At 48.1% G+C, this 19,912-nt stretch overlaps 1 protein-coding gene across 3 annotated transcripts in view; it reads left to right on the top strand.

Annotated features, from left to right (window-relative positions):
* FGF12 (fibroblast growth factor 12) overlaps nucleotides 1–19,912 on the top strand; it is a 281,396-nt gene that overhangs the window by 254,621 nt on the left and 6,863 nt on the right. For all 3 annotated transcript variants that reach the window (XM_073359018.1, XM_073359017.1, XM_073359016.1), the window contains exon 4: nucleotides 17,082–17,280. In XM_073359018.1, coding sequence (XP_073215119.1) covers nucleotides 17,082–17,280 — 199 coding nt within the window. The remainder of the gene's footprint in view (nucleotides 1–17,081; nucleotides 17,281–19,912) is intronic.

Consider the following 19,912-nt stretch of genomic DNA (forward strand, 5'->3'; position numbering starts at 1 on the left):
CCTTTTCCGTGTGGAAGTTATGCAACCTGCATTCCATTCCTGCCGCAGCAAGTGCTGTGAGTACATCCCATTATGATGGTGCCGATACTCCAGAGCAAAACGGACAAGCAGGCGCAAATGGGTTCGGCTCCCCTTGTAATAAGAATATCGATCGCCTCACTTCAGTGTTGGCAGTAGCTGCAATGCTAGTTTGTTCCCAGCTCGTATGTCTGAACTTCTGAGCATAGTCGCTTCAGACTGGAGAGCATCGCACGCCAGAGCAGATTCTTCTTAAACATTGGCACGTGCGTGGATCTGAGGCTGTGCTGGTCAGATTTCAGAGTAGAGAAGCCAGTTGCAGATAACAGCACAGAACTTGCAGGAGGGTATCTGGGGGTGACTGGGAGGCTCCTTACATATAGGCTTGGTTCTTCAGCCCATTCAGAGACTGATCCCAGACTCATTTCCTAACCTCACATCATTAATGCTTAAGAGCTGCTGCTGCTGGTTGCGTGTGAGTGTGTGTGGGAGGGAGGGGGGCTGGAGTTGTTACAGCCCAAATTACAGTGTAGCAGCTTATGCCATCAGTTCTGGAGGTTCCTGGTTCGCTCCCCGGTGTGTCCCCCAAAGGGGTGGCAGTCACACACACAGCAATATACGACCGCAGTATAGGGTAGGAAGTAGACATGCAGAAAATTACTGCATGAAACTGGAAAAGGAGGACTTGTGGCACCTTAGAGACTAACCAATTTATTTGATTTATTTGATTTCTCCCATATGGAGCTTGGCGCTTTCCAGCGGAGTGGGGTTCTCTGGGCTGCCAGGTGGAAAGTGACCTTGGTTCTGTTGTTTGCTCACTTTATCATGACTGTAGAGTTCTCCCACTGGAGAATGGCATGTCCCCTTTTCATCTTGGCTCTAAATCCCTGTCCTTGTACGACTTTCTGCATGCCACTTCCCCTTGAAAGCTCGTCTCTCTCACCAACAGAAGTCCAATAAAAGATATGACCTCCCCACCTAGTCTTTCTAAGATCCTGGGACCGACCCCGCTACAGCAACACTGCATACTTCCCCCTCGGTGAGATAAGAGAGGTAACCACGGGGAGACAGAAAAATAAGTCATTTTTATGCTCAATTAAATTGGAACCCAAAGAGGTTTAATTTCGAAGTGTTTTTTAAAACAACTGCACAATGCGACCTATATCTCAGAAACCTAGGGTAGTCGCCGACTTTCTGGGCCATTGATTTTGTATAAAATGATGACTCGGGTAGAGATATAATGTTTAGCATTTCGCAGGATGGAAACGTTGCTACCGTGGAATAATAAGGGTCTTCATGTCCTTTAAAGATGAGAAGTAGAGAAGAAAGGATCAGAAGTGGGGCAAATAATCATTGTTATTTGAATGGTGGGGAAGCAGATGGCATGATGCTACATTGCCCAAATTATGAGCTCGCCAGGTTCAGAGTCATTCAGAAATAGATCCCAGTGCCCAGGAATCAGCATCCGGAGGCATCCGAGCAGAAAGGTACCTTAGTCCCCTGTGACCAATATTAAGCTGTATAAAGAGGACTTTCATTGCGGGTCACTCCCAAAGGGGGTATTTTCAGATCTGACAAGCCCCAAATCTCCTTCCTTTCCTAGCTGCCCCCCAAATACACAGGGTGTGGTGAGAGCATTTCTCCAAAAAATCCAGTCAGCGCCCTTGTGATGTGTGAATACAGATGCATCTTCCCCAGTAGTGCAAGTGGAATCCATTTCTTACTGGTATGGGTGGGGGTGGGGGCCGCAGGGGAGCATGTGCCCTCCTCACATGATCCTCCGTGTGACTCCGCCAGGCCCGGGGCCGCCACGCTCTCCCCATCCCCATCCCATGATCCACCCCCTTACCTGGGGGAGGTGGGGCTCTGTCCTCCTCTGGCTGCGCCAGAGACTTCGGAACCACAGCAGCGAAAGGACCAGAACGTGGGGCCACTGGCCGGCCACGCCTGCAGCTCCTCCGGTGGGGCTGTACTGCTCCCAGCCCTTCCACGCAGGGTCTCCTCCGTCTGTCCAGAGGCAGCCCCGCCAGAGGACAGGGCTGGTGGGCGAGGCTGGGGGCAGTACAGCGGCTGCGCTGGAGGAGCTGCCGATGTGGGGCTGCCTGGTGGCCCCACATTCTGCTCCTCCTATGTCTTTCCTGTATGCCGTGCCAGCTATAAATATCTTCCTGGCGGACCAGACCAGACCGCCCTACTTGCACTGCTGATCTTCCCCTCCACACACTGGGCCCCTGGAGTTGTGAAGCTGCCAGCCACGACTCCAGTGCTCTTTCTCTCTGGTCACTAGTGACAAGAGATTCAAAAGTGCTCTGTGCATTGGAGGTCCAGTTGAATACACTTTTGAAAATGGTGCCATAGAGGTCTGTGTCCACCTGTCTACTTGCTTCCACGACTGGGATTTTCCAGGGCTTTTTTCTTAAGGAAAATCCCCAGCGCTTTGACTAGCCAGTCCTGACTTAAGATCGGGAACAACTTGCTGGCATGGACAACAACTGGACACGGACAATAAGTTTGCTCCCCAGTTTTTCAATCAGTCTCCTTTCATTGTTTTTTCCCTCTCAGTTAGAATTGGGGTATATTCTTAACTAGCAATAATCAGTGTATTTGTGTTCTGGTAACCCCCACAATATGCTTGGCACTTTGCACCATGGAGACTCAACCTGTCCCTTAGCCCCCCTGAAATGCAGTTCCGACGGGTGTGAAACATGACAGCAGTTCCACGGCATGCTGCGGCACTATGGAGCCGTTAGGACAGTAAGTAGAGAGGAAAGTCTTGTTATTATTGTTACAAAACATGTTTCAGTAGGGCCTAGAGGCGGACCAGGTCAGGGTCCCATTACCTGGACACATTTTACATAGCAGAATGGAATGACACAGATTGAGAGCTTGGCCATCTCCCGTCTGCCTATGGCTGTTGACTGATCAGTGTCTTCTGTAGTTGTAAACCACCCATACAGTGAGTCTCCCAAGAGAAGTGGTGGAAACTATTCCAGGGACTATTCATCTGAAAAGAGAGGTGCTGGAGAAACTGTGAGCCACTTCCAGCTCTTCCTTGGCTTTGGCTTGCTAGGCGACTCGTGCTGGAATGCCGTGGCAAGAACGACAGCGCGCTTCATTCCTTTGCCTGCAGAGACCCCAGCCTACTGCTTGGAGCACATGGTGTTCAGAAGCTTGCCCCATTGATTAACGGATGGCAGATCAGGCTCTGACAAGCTCCAGTGAGGAAGAACGTTGTAGGCTCTCTGGCACATACGAATGCGCATGCCGCAGACTCAAAAAGCTTTTTGTCTCTGAGAAGCCGCTGCCGCTGAAAACAGAGAATTCATTTCAGCATTTGTTGTACTTGTCACCACTTAACAATCTCATGTTATCTCCCAAAGCATTGGATTATACGGCTAGATCCGGAATGTAAGGCAGGAGCCAGGTTAGCGGCGTGGTTCTATGATTCCTGGCAAATGATACCCGGGGCTGGCATGGTTTTTTGCGGTGGTCACTTACATGGATGGACGTCTTCAAACGCAGTTTGCTGAAGTGGCCAAGAGTGAAATTGTAGCTAATTAGTCAATTGTGTATCTTCCTAATTACATTCTGTCAGAATGTAACTCGGTTATGGTGGTAATTAGATGGATCACGGTCAGCCACAGGGCTTGGGCCGGCCACAAATGGGAAAAAAGCTCAGTGCTATCAGTGCAGAAAATCACTGTGGGACACGTGGTTTGGTCTGGGGCACATGTAAGGTTCCCTAGCACACTTAACGTGGTTCTGTTTCAAACAGCACCATATTAAAGTGAACCCAAAGGGTCTCCATGGACCAATTAATGTGCAACACGTTAGTGTGCTTTAGAAATCACACCCCCGTAGAGCATATTACCTCACCGTGCAGGCAAACCCTAAGTAATTCCTGTATCAAACCCATAACTTCTGTTTGACTTACAGCATGTTTTTATCTTGATTTAAAGACTGCAGTAAGATGCTCACAGTTACATGGTCCTCTCTTTCTTCAAACACCAAGAAATACTCTTTACAGAAGGATTCTAGTTTTTTACTCTCCTTCCCTAGTAATGAGGGTGATAGCTTCAATGTTAACAGGAACAATCATAAACCACCATTCGTTCCGCTAAAGAAATACAGCCTGACTTGCTTAGAAATTCTTAGTGGGTCCTGCTGACTTCTCTTGGTGCCCTGGACAGGCTCAAATCAGGATTCAGCATCCTACCCTCAGGATGTGGTAGTGATCCAGAGGTATTAGAAGATCACTTCTGCTATTAAACGTTATGGATAATTAGGAGGGATTGTGATGTCGTGAGCAAATGGGTTTCTGTTCTTGCTGTTTTATTTCGATTGTGGACGAGCAGAAATGAGAGCAGGCAGCAACACAAACCTTCTCTGGAGACATGCCTCCCTTTGCATGTGTTTGGTTTTGCTTGCATTTCCATGCCCATACGGCCCTGACAGGGAAGCATGATCCACTCCCGGCTTGTCTCCAAGCAACGTTCTGAGATTCAAATAGACTCAGCAGCTGACCGTTTGTTAAATAAAGCTGTTTCTTGTGGTTCATGTTGGTACATGTCATGGGGGTGAATGTTTCTAAATTCATGGTGACCGTGGTGCTTCTCAGACTGCAAACGACTAAACTGCACTATGATGGCCGAGAGGTAACGTGACTGCGCCTAATCTCAATTAACCCCAGTGTAAATCAAGAGTAACTCTAATGTAAAAACTATGTGAGATGAGAATTGGGCCTGAGCTGTACATAGACCCAAGCTGCAAACTTTTGATCCGGATCCATATTTTTCCAGCATGTTTGGATCCTGAATCTTACTTGGGGCCCAACTGGCATATACACCTCACCACAGATCCCTTTGGGTTAGAAAATGAGGATTTTGCTGCATTTAAGTTAACAGGAGCCATACATGTGCACCTGACAACATAGTTTGGCCTTCAGATGTCTGCTCAATCACATGATCTGTATCATCTATATTTCAAGACCACTATAAGAAGGTTCAATATTTCAGAAACATCCCATGTCAGCTCTGTTACAGTCTGGTCCCATGAGTGAACTAGCTCACATACCTGGGTAAACTAAAATCAAATAGAAGGCACACACACAACATTTGATTGTACGGCAAGTATCTTCTAATGAAAGAGGGCAGGTTTATGTACTACGTGGTACATGCTGCAATAAATAGATTCCAATAGGACTGCGGTTCTCAAACTGTGGGTCATGACCCCATGGGGTTGGGTAGTAATTTTTGTTGTCAGAAGGGAGGCATGGTGCCATTAAGTTTGAGAACTGCTGCAATAGGAGGAATCAGTCCTTAACTTTGGATTCCTTTGCTTGATGTATTTTGGGTCACATCATTTAAAGATACTTGCCCATAGTTTTCTGAATATCAGTAATGCAGGAATGCTTGACTGTGCATCATGACAAGTAGAGTTACTATGTTATTTTACTCTATCTCCAGAGTGACTATTTTATCTTGTATTGGAAATTGCAGTCATTAGTTAACCTCTGGTCAGGATCAGATGCCAAAGCTAATCTGAATTCTCTGGGAAGGTGTGCAATAGAGTGAAAAATCCCAACATTGCCACTATTGCAAAATGCTTTGATTCACCCAGCAGGTTCCATCTGCCTGCTTCCTGACAAGCCGAGACCCAGCCAGCATGGGTCGTTTGATGTCATACACTAGAACTGTCTGAGATGTGCTGCAGGAAGATGTGGGTCTATGCAATATGCCCTTGTGTATATTCGGTGTCCATGTGTGCTAAGTCACGGGGAAATTGTGCTGTAAGCAGGGAAGGCTAAGGCAGTTTCACATCACGTACACATCGAAGCTAATAATGAATAGAGTCAAGCCTGCAGCCTTAGGCTGTGGGTTTTGTCAGGTCTCACAAACTAAGCAGGGTCAGGCGTGATCATACTTGGATGGGGAACCCTCAGAGAAAAAGCAGCTGCCCACTAACGTGGAGATAGAAATCCCCAGAAGCAACCCAAAGGAACGAGGACGTCTCTGCTATTCCAGAAAACCACATTCTCCCCCCCTAAAGACATCTGCCACTGGGGAGGAGCCGTTCATCACATTAAATATCTGATCTTTCCTCAGCACACAGTTCTCATACAGGGGTTGTTCGTATGCAGTAAGAACTCCAGAAAATCCCAATACGGGATTCCATTTGAAACTCTGGGTCCAGACCGTCTTGCTCAGGGTCACACAGCAAGTCCGGGATAGAGCCAGGAACTAAACCCAACTCTTTTAAGTGCCTGAACCACAAGACCCCATTGGCCATGAAGGTCTCTGCACCCTGTGGCATAGATACTGACTGGTTTTACTTTGGCCTTCCGATTGGCTATCCAGTCTGTATTTTAATTTAGAAAGTACAGAATTAAACCAGCCTTTCCTTTCTCTCCTGTTGGATGCTGCAGCAGCTGTGCAGAGAAGCACGCCAAAGGGAGGGGAAAAACCCAAAGCCTGTCGGCTGTCAGGCTTTGTAACATTTCTTTTTTGCTTCTAAGACCTTGGCTGTCCAATACAAGCACCACCTGGCCTTGCCTGATGCTTTGGACCGAAAGGCCTGCAGCTAACTGGTCAGCTGTGGCCAGTCTGTCAGTGAGTTGTCAAAACATTAATGATCTAGGACCGTGTATTTCAGGATGAAAGTTTTAGCAGCAAGGAAATTGGATATCCAGCCCTGGCCATGACAGCTTTGAAATTGGGATTAAGGCAAGGGCGATCTTTTCAGCGCTAGAAGAGATAGAGAGTGTGTCAGTGATGGTTTGTCTCCACTAAACCCTACAGTTTGAATTTAAGAGTCAAAGCAAAGCGGCTATCTCAGTACAACAGACGCTTATGGCTGTAATAGGCCTCTTGAGCTCCTGGGCAGGTACTGTTCTCTTCTGCCCAGGTGACATGTTGCTTCAAAAGTTAGACTACGCCGAAAACTGTGTGCGAGTCCTCACCCTCCTTCTTGCCAGCTCGATGTGACTGTATCCGGAAGCAAAGACGAACACATGTTGTCTACATGCTATTCCTACCTCTCGTTGGGCACGGATGGTGCCCATCATGATATTTTGGGGGCTAGCCTAATTTCATTGGGGTGTCCCTCTGACCTGTGCGCGGTGTTTGTGGGAGAGGAAGGAACTGAAATCACTTTCAGGGCCAGTGAAACGTCGTCACGCTGTGTGACAGCATGGCCAGGATAGGGTTGTAACAGCTGAATAAGTCAGAGTGTTGCCACTGTGTTCAGCGAGAAGTGGATCAGGGCCTTCTTGAGGGATGTCTTACACAGCGGTCACAACGGTAAATCCATCTCCTGGAGAGCTAGAACGCCCTCTGAGTTATCAGTGTAAACTTACAACTACATTTAAGGGGGGAAGCGTAGCCTTGTGACTAAGAGGCTAGTCTAAGATGCTGGAGGTCTGGGTTCAGTGCGCACCTCTGCCACAGTCTTAGGCAAGTCACTTCATTTCTCTGTGCTCAGATTTCCTGCCTGTAAAATAGGGAAATGAGCAGTCCCTTTGTCCCTCCACTGTGACAGCCGGCCTGTTTATAATGCACATTCTTTGGGGCCGGGACCATCTCTTTCTATGTGTACATCCAGCACCCTGTGCAATGGGGCCTGAATCTCAGTTGCAGCCTCTAGGGCAATACAGCAATGTCAATACTATTGTGAATGCCAGGTTCTATGAACGTTATTTATTGATATCTATATGGGAGCAGTGCCAAGAAGTCCCAGGCTGGGTCGGTGGCCCCCTGTGCTTAGCACTGAACAGACTAGGAAGTCCCTGACCCACAGAGATTACAAAATAAAATAATTTGCTCTCACCTCATTTTTAGGGTTTCTGCATGATTACATTTCCTCGGTGTCCGTTGCAGGCTGGGAGGTAAGGTTCTGTTTCCCCTGATTTAAGAATCTCCATTTTAACTGTCACACAACTGCATCTTGTTTTCCCCTCCTGCCGCAGCCTGGTAATCAATGGCTCTGAGTGCAGAGAGGAGTTTCCGGCTAGTCCTTCAGAGTAAGAGCTGTTTATAGCATCGTTACCTATTTCAGACACTTGGTCAGATAACCAGAATGCAGCAGAGGCAAGGGATGTGTTGGGATTCTCAGATAAGGAATTGAAAACCAGAATCTGTGCTGGAATCTGCCCATGCCCAAATGATCATTGAAGCGGTTGTGGTGGTTGCATTGTTAGATTTCTCATTTCCTGAGAGGCAATTGCTTTCTTAAAGCATAGCATTGAATTCTGTAGGGAAGTTAAGTTAGAATGAGACCAGAGCTCCAGTTCTTAATGTCTTCCAACCGCCTAGAGGGATTAAAATCTGGACTTTTATTTGAATCCTAAGTTTATGTTGCATAAAGGGGACAAACCAGCCCCTTAAATCCAAACATACTCTGAGTTTTGGGGCTCTCGGAGACAAAATCTGGACCTGATCCTGGATCTTAATTTTGGGCCATCTTTAGTGGGAAAGGAAGCAAAGGATCAAATATTTCATTTGCAAACTCTCTAGGTTAGTGTGTTTGCCGCCAGATTGCTGGCTATGCTGTCAGCTCAGAACTAATGCCATACGTAAAGCCACTCTGCTGTCAGTCTCAAATCCCACAGTCTGTTAGCTCCCCGGGCCTGTTCACCCGCCTTTAACTTACCGCTGTGTGCGTGCGTGTGCGTGCCTGGGTGCGTGCACGAACAGCCATTGCTGGCCATGGAAGCATGGAAGTGAGCAGTTCGGCTGCAGGAGAGGAGTTAAAGCATGCAGCCTTTGTGTCTGCTTTTGTTAAACTGGAGGCTACGTGAGTGTCAGGATTGTAATATGTACAGCCCCCCTGAGGTCAGCGCTGATCAGGCAGGTTTGGGCTCTTTTTCTTCGTCAAGCAATTTAAAAAATGCACATGATGACAGTATTAGTGACAATGGTCAGGTCAGAAGTTAGAAGCAAGATCCATTAGTAAGATGCTCTGGTATCGAGAGATCCTGGCTCCTGAAAACTCAGATGAGTTCTTGGAGAAGAGGAAGGTGATCAGGAACAGTCAACGTGGATTCACCAATGGCAAGTCATGCCTGACCAATCTGATCGCCTTCTGTGATGAGACAACTGGCTCTGTGGATATGGGGAAAGCGGTGGATGTGATATATCTTGACTTTAGCAAAGCTTTTGATGTGCTCTCCCACAGTATTCTTGCCAGCAAGTTAAAGAAGTATGGATTGGATGAATGGACGATAAGGTGGATAGAAAGCTGGCTAGATCGTCAGGCTCAATGGGTAGTGATCAATGGCTCCATGTCTAGTTGGCAGCCGGTATCAAACGGAGTGCCCCAGGGGTCGGTCCAGGGGCTGGTTTTGTTCAACATCTTTATTAATGATCTGGATGATAGGATGGATTGCACCCTCAGCAAGTTCACAGATTTCACTAAGCTGGGGGGAGAGGTAGATAAGCTGGAGGATAGGAATAGGGTCCAGAGTGACCAAGACAAATTGGATGATTGGGCCAAAATAAATCTGATGCAGTTCAACAAGGACAACTGCAGAGTCCTGCACTTAGGACGGAAGAATCCCATGCACCGCTACAGGCTGGGGACCGACTGGCTAAGCAGCAGTTCTGTAGAAAAAGACCTGGGAATTACAGTGGACGAGAAGCTGGATATGAGTCAGCAGTGTGCCCTCGTTGCCAAGAAGGCCAATGGCATATTGGGCTGTATTAGTAGGAGCGTTGTCAGCAGATTGAGGGAAATGATTATTCCCCTCTGTTTGGCACTGTGAGGCCACATCTGGGCCCCCCACTACAGAAAGGATGTGGACAAATTCGAGAGAGTCCAGCGGAGGGCAACGGAAATGATCAGGGGGCTGGGGAACATAATTTTTGAGGAGAGGCTGAGGAAACTGGGCTTGTTTAGTCTGCAGAAGAGAAGAGTGAGGGGGATTTGATAGCAGCCTTCAACTACCTGAAGGGGGGTTCCAAAGAGGATGGAGCTCGGCTGTTCTCAGTGGTGGCAGATGACAGAACAAGGAGCAATGGTCTCAAATTGCAGTGTGGGAGGTCTCGGTTGGATATTAGGAAACATTATTTCACTAGGAGGGTGGTGAAGCACTGGAATGGGTTCCCTAGGGACGTGGTGGAATCTCCTTCCTTAGAGGGTTTTAAGGTCAGGCTTGACAAAGCCCTGGCTGGGATGATTTAGTTGGGGTTGGTCCTGCTTTGAGCAGGGGGTTGGACTAGATGATCTCCTGAGGTCTCTTCCAACCCTCATCTTCTATGATTCTATGATTCTTGCCCAGGCGTGGAGTCCTATGGAAGTCAGTGGGAGTGGTCAAGTCATTGAAGTCAGTGTGGGTACTTGTCTGGCATAATTCTCCATGGGACTACCCCAGTTTTCCTGAGTGGGATTACTCATGTGAGCAAGACCTACTTGCATGAGTAAAGATCCATTTCCCTTCATCAGGGTATGCAGGACCAAACCGTAAATTACCCATCCTTTTGGGTCGGAACCAAGTCTGTATTCTATCCATAGAGCACCGCACATTATGATGACGTTAAATTATATTAATGCTATCTATGTACTCAACCTGGTCAACATTTAGCATGGCTTTCCTGGAAGTCAGTGGGAGACTTGACATGGTCTGTAACTGGAGAAAAATCCCTGTGAAATAAAGACCGTCCTGCAAATCCATCCTTTCTTTTTGGGTGGAGAAGTGTTTATGGAAACATGGCAAAGGTGTTTCCATAATGTCTAGTGCCACCTCCGTAAGCTCAGCAAAATGCAGCTCTTATGCAGCTCTTAAAATGAAGATGTTTACTAGGATTCCTAGCCGTTACTTCAGATGAATACACGTGGGAAAGACTCAGTATTTAACAAAAGTATAAAACATGTGAACTACATTCTGAGCTGGTATAAATCGTCCTCCTGCCACTGACTGCAGTGCAGCTTTGCTGATTGACACCCGCTGAGGATCTGGCCCAAGTCTTGTTCCATAAGTAAAGAGAAGCCCATAAATACTCTGAACAAAGCAAAAACATTATTCCAGCATTAAATTATTGAGCTATTTCAGTGCACATAATTCAGATCCCTCCCTAAACAAAGCCATATATTACTCGCAGAATGGCTGCGTTCTTTTACTGATGCTAATTTCAGCGACTGATTTCACGAAGCCATTTGTTTCTCCTTTCCATGTACATCGCAGGGAGAACTTTATTACAAAAAGATCTCTCTCTATTCGGTGATTTCAGAAATATTGGGAACGGGAGCTTGATCCTGAGAGGTTCTGATCATCTGGGGCTGGATCCAACAGCCAGCAAAATCCATGGAAAGACACCCATTGTTGTGAGTGGGCATTGCATTGGGCACCCTGCTGTTGTTCCTGCTACTGTGAGTGGCATTGCGGCTGGCTCTGCACCGGCCAGGATTAGGCCCAAACGGAGAGCCTCTGCAGCTAAGCCATCAGTGAATGTGTCCGCTCCAAGTGCATTACTGATGAATGAAGGGAAGGAAAAGGAAGAGCAATTTAGCAAAACTCCGTAAGAGGCCTCCTGCCCCAGACTTCAGTTCAGGTGAACACAGCATGCCAAATACCAGTCCTGACTGCCTCCTGCGAAGCCCGGAGAGTCAAGGGCACTCGGGGCCTTGCAGGGTCGGGGGTAACGCTGCATTTGTGCTGTAAGCAGCAGCCCCCGCTGTCCGACGTTGTGGCACTGTTATGCCGGCGCTGTTGGGGTGTGACACCTGCTTCGCCCTGCCATTATGCTCTCCATGCGGAAGGATCGCTCAGTGGTTAGACTGCAGCCGCTCAGTCCCACAGCGCTTCCCTTCTGTGATCGTGTCGAAGCACAAGGGGTTGTGGAGCCTTCCCAGAAGCTGCTTCCCAGCGGTTCCGGAGCTGCCATGCCTAGGGCTGAGTCCCTCTGCAGTCCCCGTGCAGCCCAGCCGCGCTGCTCATTCACAGAGCGTTATAGTCATTTCTCCGGGGGCAATGTCATCGCTTCCCAGGCAGGTGGCAGTTAACCGAAATGTAGCTAATCCCTGGGAGAGTGCAAGCAGCCCAGACAGATTCCTGTGTTGTTTTCGCTGAGTGTGCATGCCTCAATGGACTAGAGATCGAGCCGTCTCCCTAGTCTAATCTTCCACAAGCATCTGGGTGGCCCTGCAGATAGGCATTTTTCAAAGGAAATAGAGTTAGCACAAACCAGATCAAAATTTATTTTTTAAATGGCAAATCTACTCGCTCTTCTTTAGTGGAGTTTGCAGTTCTCCTAGGGCAGAGGTTCTCAAACTGGGGGGAGCGGAATGTGTTCTGGGGGGGAGGTGAGGGAAGCTTTAGGGAAGAAAACACACTGCCCCCATTTTACCCACAGCAATGAATTACTAGCAAGCTGATTCGTCCAAAAGTATCAGGTCCTCCGATGGCGCTGGGCATCTGACTTTAAATAACGCTGGGCATTTTGACAGATTTCTGTTAAGCTTGCATAGCATTACACAAAGTCGTTGCCATCTGTACGTTAACCCGTTTGCTACAATGCCGTGTGCACTTTTAATTTTAAGCATGGATCACAATCGCAGTTTTGCTTTTGCTCTTATTACCGTGGATCGTTGGCAGGGAAAAGAAAACCTCAAGTGAAAAACAAAGAAGCCGAAACTGATTCGAGTGCAGCACCGCCCCCATGTATATCCGTATATGTAGTTGTGTGGTGGGGGGTCGGGCCCCCTAAACTACTCCAGATACCAGAAGGAGAGGCGATCAAATAAGTTGGAGGACCACCGTCCTAGGGGAATTGGACTGTGATACAGAACTTTGCACTCGTAGGTCTCAGGTTCTAATCCCGCCCAAGTGGGCTGAGACCAGAAAATCAGTCGTAGAGCTAGTCAGACAGCGCGAAATATTTTTCATGGGAAAACTTCATAAATTTCAATTTAAAAAAAATTCCTTGAACTGTTTTTGGTTTTATTATCGAAATCACAAGCTGCAAAGAATTCAGGTTTTGCAAATGGTTTTCAGTAAGAAAATTTCACTGTTCAAAAACCAAAAACATTTCACCAAACTTTTTTTGACTGTTTGTGTCCTTCCCCCTCCCCCAAAAAATCTGCAAAATTTCACCCCCTTAAAATCTTTTTGCAAAAATATTTATTTTTCTTGAAAAGCTGGTTTTTGTCCCCAGAAATGGTTCAACAAACTCTATTTTTTGTTAACCAGGTGTAATCTTTAAGATGTGCTGACGGTTCGGGGGCCAGTGTGAATGGGTTGTGGGAGTCCGTGGAGTCACGGCAGGGAATGAATTCGTGAATAAAAAACACCCCAAGAGTCAGAAGACGAAAGCTGAACCCTCCCTCCTGGACTCGTCCCCACCTTGCTCCATGTATTGTTGTTGTCACCTGAACATAAGGGATGTAAGCCGCTGACTCAGGAGTGTTTACTTCCCATTTTGAAGCGGTTTAAATGGCTGTACCGAATGCAAGAATAAAACTGACGGCTGTTGGGATGGAACCTGGGACCTCTGAGGCTTCGTGTAGGAGCTTCTACTGTAGGGGGGGGCAAACTACAGCCCGGGGGCCACATCTGGCCCTTCAGACATTTTAATCTGGCCCTCAAGCTCCTGCCGGGAGCGGGCTCTGGGGAGCAGGCTCCAGGGCTTGCCCCACTCCATGTGTGTCGTTCTCTGCATGGCTCCCAGAACAGCAGCATGTCCCCCCACCAGCTCCTACACATAGGGGCAGCCAGGGGGCTCTGCACGCTGCCCCTGCCCCGAACGAGACTCTGGCATGCTAACTAGTTATGCGACCCCCGAGCATGCTCAAATAAATTTGTTAGTCTCTAAGGTGCCACAAGTACTCCTTTTCTTTTTGTGAATACAGACTAACACGGCTGTTACTCTGTAGCCTATTAGTGTGAAACCATTTAAGTACATCTGCGGTTATTCCCTTTCTTTGCAGCTCTAGTCAGACTGAGATAAGTGAAACAACAGTTCCTTGCTTGAGTTAATATAATTAACTTTGCCAGTAAAGCTGGTAGAGGATCTGCTGGTATTATCTTAATAGCCTTCCCCTGCTTTGTAGCACTCAAGAGTATTAGTAAAATTAGCAGCTAAAAGTAATACACATCATAGACTACTCCCAGAGTTGAGATGAAATAACCCGCCTGTGTCAAGTTTGTTAGGACATCTATTGAACAAGTAGGGTGGACAGCTTCAATCACCTCTTATCAGCATCCTCAAAGACATCAGCTAATGGCCCCACCAGAAACATTATGCCATAACATAAATGTGCTTTTCAAACACTCAAGGGTGTGACATTTACCACCACCACCAAGCAGAAGAAACTGATTATCTGTCTGTCTGTCCCTGACAGGACACGCTGCCATGCTTGGAAAAGTGACTTAAATCCCATTTGTTGTTACATGTGGTAGTGACAGGGGGATACCAAAAACACTCTCTACATTTTATGATCACTTTCCATTCCTCCCAGAGGAGTCTTTGATATCAGTTGCACCTGGAGTTATTCCAGATTTAGGTGTTTAGTCATACGTGTGAGTGACTTCAGACTCTGGTCCCACACGTGGTCAATAACTGGAAAAGTAACTGTAAAAATGGACCCTTTCCCCCAACATATCTACATCCTTTGCATCTTCAAGTCAGATTTGCTCACTGAGCAGCCTAAAGCAAAGGGTTGTGTTCTTACCCTTGCAGAGCCAGTGCCTTTTGGGGAGATGAGCTGGATGTTGGACTGCCTTATTTACTGTCAACAAAGGCATCAGCTAAATTCCAGGTGCAGAATCTTTATTGCTAGTGACAACCTCTGAGGTAGAAAGAGCCCAGCTGATTTCAAGATCCCAGGATGCGCTGGCAGAAGTGGCAGATGGAGTGAAACCTCTTGGTTTTTTAACAGAAACTGAGCCCATTTTGTAAGGAATCAGTGAAAGAGAATAAATATGGAATTCCATGTTGCGATTCCTGCAGGGTTATTTGGCTGCCTTACAACCTTCCTTTACATTTTTTAAATGTTTTACTTTTAGAGGAGAACGGTTTATTTTATCAGCATGTGAATGCAAGGGACAAATCCACTCTGATTTAGGTTATAAGTTCCTTAGGGCCAGGGCCATTTCTGTTCTATGTTTGTACTGTACTTAGCACCATGAGGCCCTGACCTCCCGTAGCTACCACAATAGAAATAAATAATAATAATAATTGCATTATCTAAATACAACCTATCTATTTGATCTCTGGTATTGCTAAGAGTCTGGCCCCTTGATGTCTAAGCATTGCTGACTACAAACCGAGCCATAAGCCTATAAAGGGAGAGGAGCCCTGTATCCCAATTTTTAGATGGTGAAACTGAGGCACGCAGTGGGGAAATGACTTGCCCAATGTCACGTAGCAAATGATTTCTCCAAGGTGACATCTGGACTAAACCCTGGTACCCTCACTCCCAGTCTAACTGTGAGACCACAAAGATTGAGGCAGACCATGACAGCAGTTTCAGGGGATAATAATGCTTCCCCGCCGTGGTAAGGGACTTTGAGATCTTAGGGGGGTGAGCACTGGGGAAGTAGAATGTCTCTCTTCTTTGTTAGTGTGTGTGGCCCAGCCCTCAACTCTCACAGATCTCAGAGCACAGACCAGGACACTGCGGAGTTGAGGGGAAAAGCACCAGTGTAAGAGGCCTGTGTCTCCACCCCACATAAGCTGTGTACTCCAAGACGGGACAATGGCTGGGTGTTTGTGACTGCCCCTCACGGCAGTGACTGCAGAGAACCGATATCGGGAGATCGCCTGGAACACTGATAACTGGCAAACTGCCTCGTATACCTTTCTAAAGGACTGGGAAAGGCCATTGCGTCCCCTCCTCTCACCCTCAGAAATGCTGATTTTCAAGGAAACCAGAGAGATGCCATCGGACATGGCCAAACAACCCATTCATTTGGGTTGTTTTTTTTTGGGTTTCAGTCTGGGCAGTGCTAATGATTGGTGTCGACTTCACTGCATACAGCCAGGAACTGGACATTTTCTCCTGCACTTTATCTTCTCTGGCTTCAAGGCTGACGGCCCATGCAGGTCTGTTGCACATCGGATTTATTGCCATACCAGCAATAGTTTATATAACCCCCCCAAAACACTTGGGGATCAGTGCTATAACCCGGAGTGGTACTGAAAGCTCAAAAGGCTCCCATTGAACTGTGGTGTGTAGAGGGCATGTTGGCAGCGTAGCTTGCGGGTTTGGAGGGGCTGTCGCAGGAGCAGGGATCGAATGCTGTCTCTTCCTGGTCATTTTCACTTCTTGGTCAGGAATGAGCCCAGCCCTGTTGAAATTGGGCTCGTGGTTACACTTTAAAACAAATTTTCATCTACCTGTTTTTTTTTCTTATTCAAACGTTTCCAGGCTTTGTGCCCTCACCTCCTTATTGCCCCACTTTTTAATAGATAAAATGCAATTTGTGGCTTAAACCCCCATCTCTTATCATCCCTTGCACACCTTCCCTTCACAGCTGCCTTTTGCCAGAAGGTGGACTCTGCATTTGTTTAATGAGATCGCTGTTTCTGCTGCTGGCAACCACACGCTCGCAGACCTTGTTGGGGAGGCCAGGCAGGGGCTGTGCCCCAGAAAAGGCAACCACAACAGGAGAGGAGTGACGGAGCCATGCTGCTGCGGCCCCCCCTTTTACACGGCAGTTATCAAACACACTGTAGATTGTTCCTACAGAAACACCCAGCCATAGGGCTTCTAAAATTCTCCGTCCCTTCACACTCCATGGCTGCTTGCACACGCTGATCCAGGCTTGGATGTGCAATGGCCCATATCTGTGCACGCTAGCCCATATCTGAGCACTTTTAAAGCACATCCACTGCAAGCTCTCTTGACAGCATAGGGGTTTGGTTTACAATCAACCAGAAAGCCTTCCATTTTAGGAGATTAGAGCTACATATTCTTGCTCTCCCTATATTATTGCTCTCTCTGTATATTTCTCTCTCTCACTAAACTGACTGTAATAACAGAGAACATTGATGATCTCCCAGTGATGCCTGGTTTAAGTGATTAGTGATTAATTCCTTCCATTGCTTTGTGTTCTCTCTCTCTCCCTGCAGGATATTTTCACACCAGAGTGCAAATTTAAGGAATCGGTCTTTGAAAACTACTACGTTATTTATTCTTCCACACTGTACCGGCAGCAGGAGTCTGGACGAGCCTGGTTCCTGGGGCTCAATAAAGAAGGTCAAATTATGAAGGGGAACCGGGTGAAAAAAACCAAACCCTCGTCACATTTTGTACCCAAACCCATTGAAGGTATGGACAGTTCCCACTCCCTCTCCCCTGGGGCAGATGTGAGCCCCCAGGGGGTAATGGGTAGAAGGGAGGTAGACTGTACTATGGTTCAGCAGAGTGGAGTGGGGACTATACCCTACAGCAGGGACAGTGGTGTAAGAGCTTCAGATTTGAAACACGCTGCACCATCGATATCAGAGCCTGGCTAGCTGCCTTTGCTGTGAGCTCCGCAGCGCGTCCCAAACCGTAAGCCAGCAGGTTGGGTTACTAGAGAACGAGCTGTAAAACCTAACCAAACGGGGGGTACGGGCTGAGTAAAGAGCATAGTACAGGGATGGTCAAGCCTTTTACCTAGGTCATAAATTCAAATACAACCTTTGTCTGAAACGGCCACAATGTGTTGCCATCTCTGATAGCTCCTTGGAAGCCTTTGTCAAGAGTCTGGGGGAATCTCAGTCCAATTCCGAGTCACCAGCTGTCCACCTTGCAGAATGTGTCACATAGACAATGAACTACCCACCCTCCCCTGGAGGCTGTCCTGACACCCCAGGGGCAAGGCATGTGATCAGGCCAGCACATGGGCAGCTCGCCTTGATGCACCCATCCTGTGGTCCCCAGGGTTATTCACCCTAGTGCCCTTCACAGGCACTAACTTTACATTGGAAACAAACCCAGAAGTTTCCTCCTGGTGACGAAAAGTGAACGGTCTTGTTCCCAACAGGAATTCCTCAAGGAGGAGGGAGGGGCCTAGGTCTGTATTGTCAGTGTCAGAAATATTTACCTAAGATGAGAACATTTCAGTGGGCCAGCATTGCTCTCTCCATCTTCTCCAAATCCTCCGCAGCTCCCAGGGCTCGTCTATACACCCAGAGTTACACCGGCCTCCCTAAAAGTGGGGTTTTAACCTGGTTTCATTCAGCCAGTGCACAAGGCTGTTTGGGTGCTCTTATTTTGGTTTAAAGCATGCTTATTTCAGTTTAGCTGAACTCTGTTAGCAATGGGTTATAGTTGAACCACAAAAAGCTGACATAAGAGTGTCCACGCAGGGTTTGCACTGATAGCTGATGCAAACTTGTGTGCAGACAAACCCCTGACAAACGCTGATACTCTGCTCAGCATGAGTGGCTGAAATCCAGAACCAAACTTCTTTTCAGGGCAAAAGGAAAGGGAGGAAAGAAAATAAGAGAGAGAGATGCTGAGGGCTGGTCAACACAGAATTCCACCAGTGTAACTAAAGATGCAATTTTTACCCTGATTTAGTTAGGCCAGTGGCACTGTGTGTGTGGACACGTACGTTGGCTTAAACCTGGCTTACAGCCATTTAGCTTGTGTTGGTAAATTTACTTGCACGAGCTGAACTGACAGAACCAGCTTTACCCTTCTAGGAGACTGCACACACCGCTGCGCCAATCTAACTAAATTGGTGTAAGTCACACCAGTGTAGCCTGCGTGCAGGCAGCCCGAGGCACTGCTGTGGTGTTTGCCTAGGATGGATGGCTTTAATTAGGAAGTGTTTTCTCTCCTGCTAACAAAAGTAGCAGAACAGAGGCCAGGCGCTGACTCTGGAGCTGTCAGGGGCTCAGAGCGAGGGCTGAAATGGCTTCAGACCTGCAGCTTTTCTGTGCTGCTCCCAGAGTGCGCTGTCCTTTGCTCAGAGGAGAAGATTGGGCTCCCTGAAGAGTGGAGATGAATGGCATGAGAATGGCAGGAAATCCCTTCGGGCAGGTGGCTGATACAGATGAATTCCAGACCACGTGTGAACTCCCCTGCACCCCCTTCCCCCACAGCTGCATCGTTAAGGTCATTAGTAGCAGAAAACCATGCAGAACCTAGGCCTGAGTCTCTGTGGCTGCCAGGCACTGGCTCTGAGTTGAGGATGCCCAGTTGTGGGACTCCCTCTCTGGAGCCCGCAATGGTCACCATTGGAGTATGCAGCCAGCCTGTTTATCTCACCTGGCCTCCCTCTGACCATTTCCCCCACCACTTTCTTGTCTGTCTCCTCCTCACCCCCTGTCCCCAGCTTCGCTGGGGTGGGACTCGTTTGGGAGTGGAGTGGTTTCCCCAACAGCAGCTGGGTTTGCCCTTGTGGCAGATATTTCGGTGCTGCCTGGCTGTGTGTGGTGAGGGGTGGGTCCCGTTTGCTGCTATGTATTTGGGTTTTCGTGCGGGGCCCAGTCGGTGCATGGTGGATGGATGTCACTGGGACCCTGTTCCCTGCAAGCCACACGGCTGGGAGGCAGAGAGGCCTGTCTCAGGGCTGCATTCTCCTGACAGTAGATGCTGCTGATGCTGCTTCAGTTTCCAAAACCCCAGCACAGCCCTGGCGTTCCTTTCCCTCGCCTGCATCCCTCTGCCCACCGGTGCGTCAGTCATCGCTGCCATCCAGAGCGAGCAGGGAACCTGGCAGCCACAGTCAGGAGTCCTCCACCCCTTCCCTTCCCCAGCTGCATCCAAGAGCTGGCTGCGGCCCAAGCAAAGGCACGTGCAGCCTGCCAAAGCCTTCCGCTGTCTGGGGCCGCGGCTCGAGCAGGGCTCTCTTCCCAAGCCGAAGGTGAGTGGTCGTTGGCAGAGGTGGTGGAGTGAAGTTGGCTCCGTTCCACGTGACTCGGCTCTGCCCCATCCACCAGGCTCTGCGAGCGGGGCTAAGGCGAAA

The sequence above is a fragment of the Lepidochelys kempii genome, chromosome 9 (assembly GCF_965140265.1).
Source record: "Lepidochelys kempii isolate rLepKem1 chromosome 9, rLepKem1.hap2, whole genome shotgun sequence".
Taxonomy (NCBI): Eukaryota; Metazoa; Chordata; order Testudines; family Cheloniidae; genus Lepidochelys; species Lepidochelys kempii.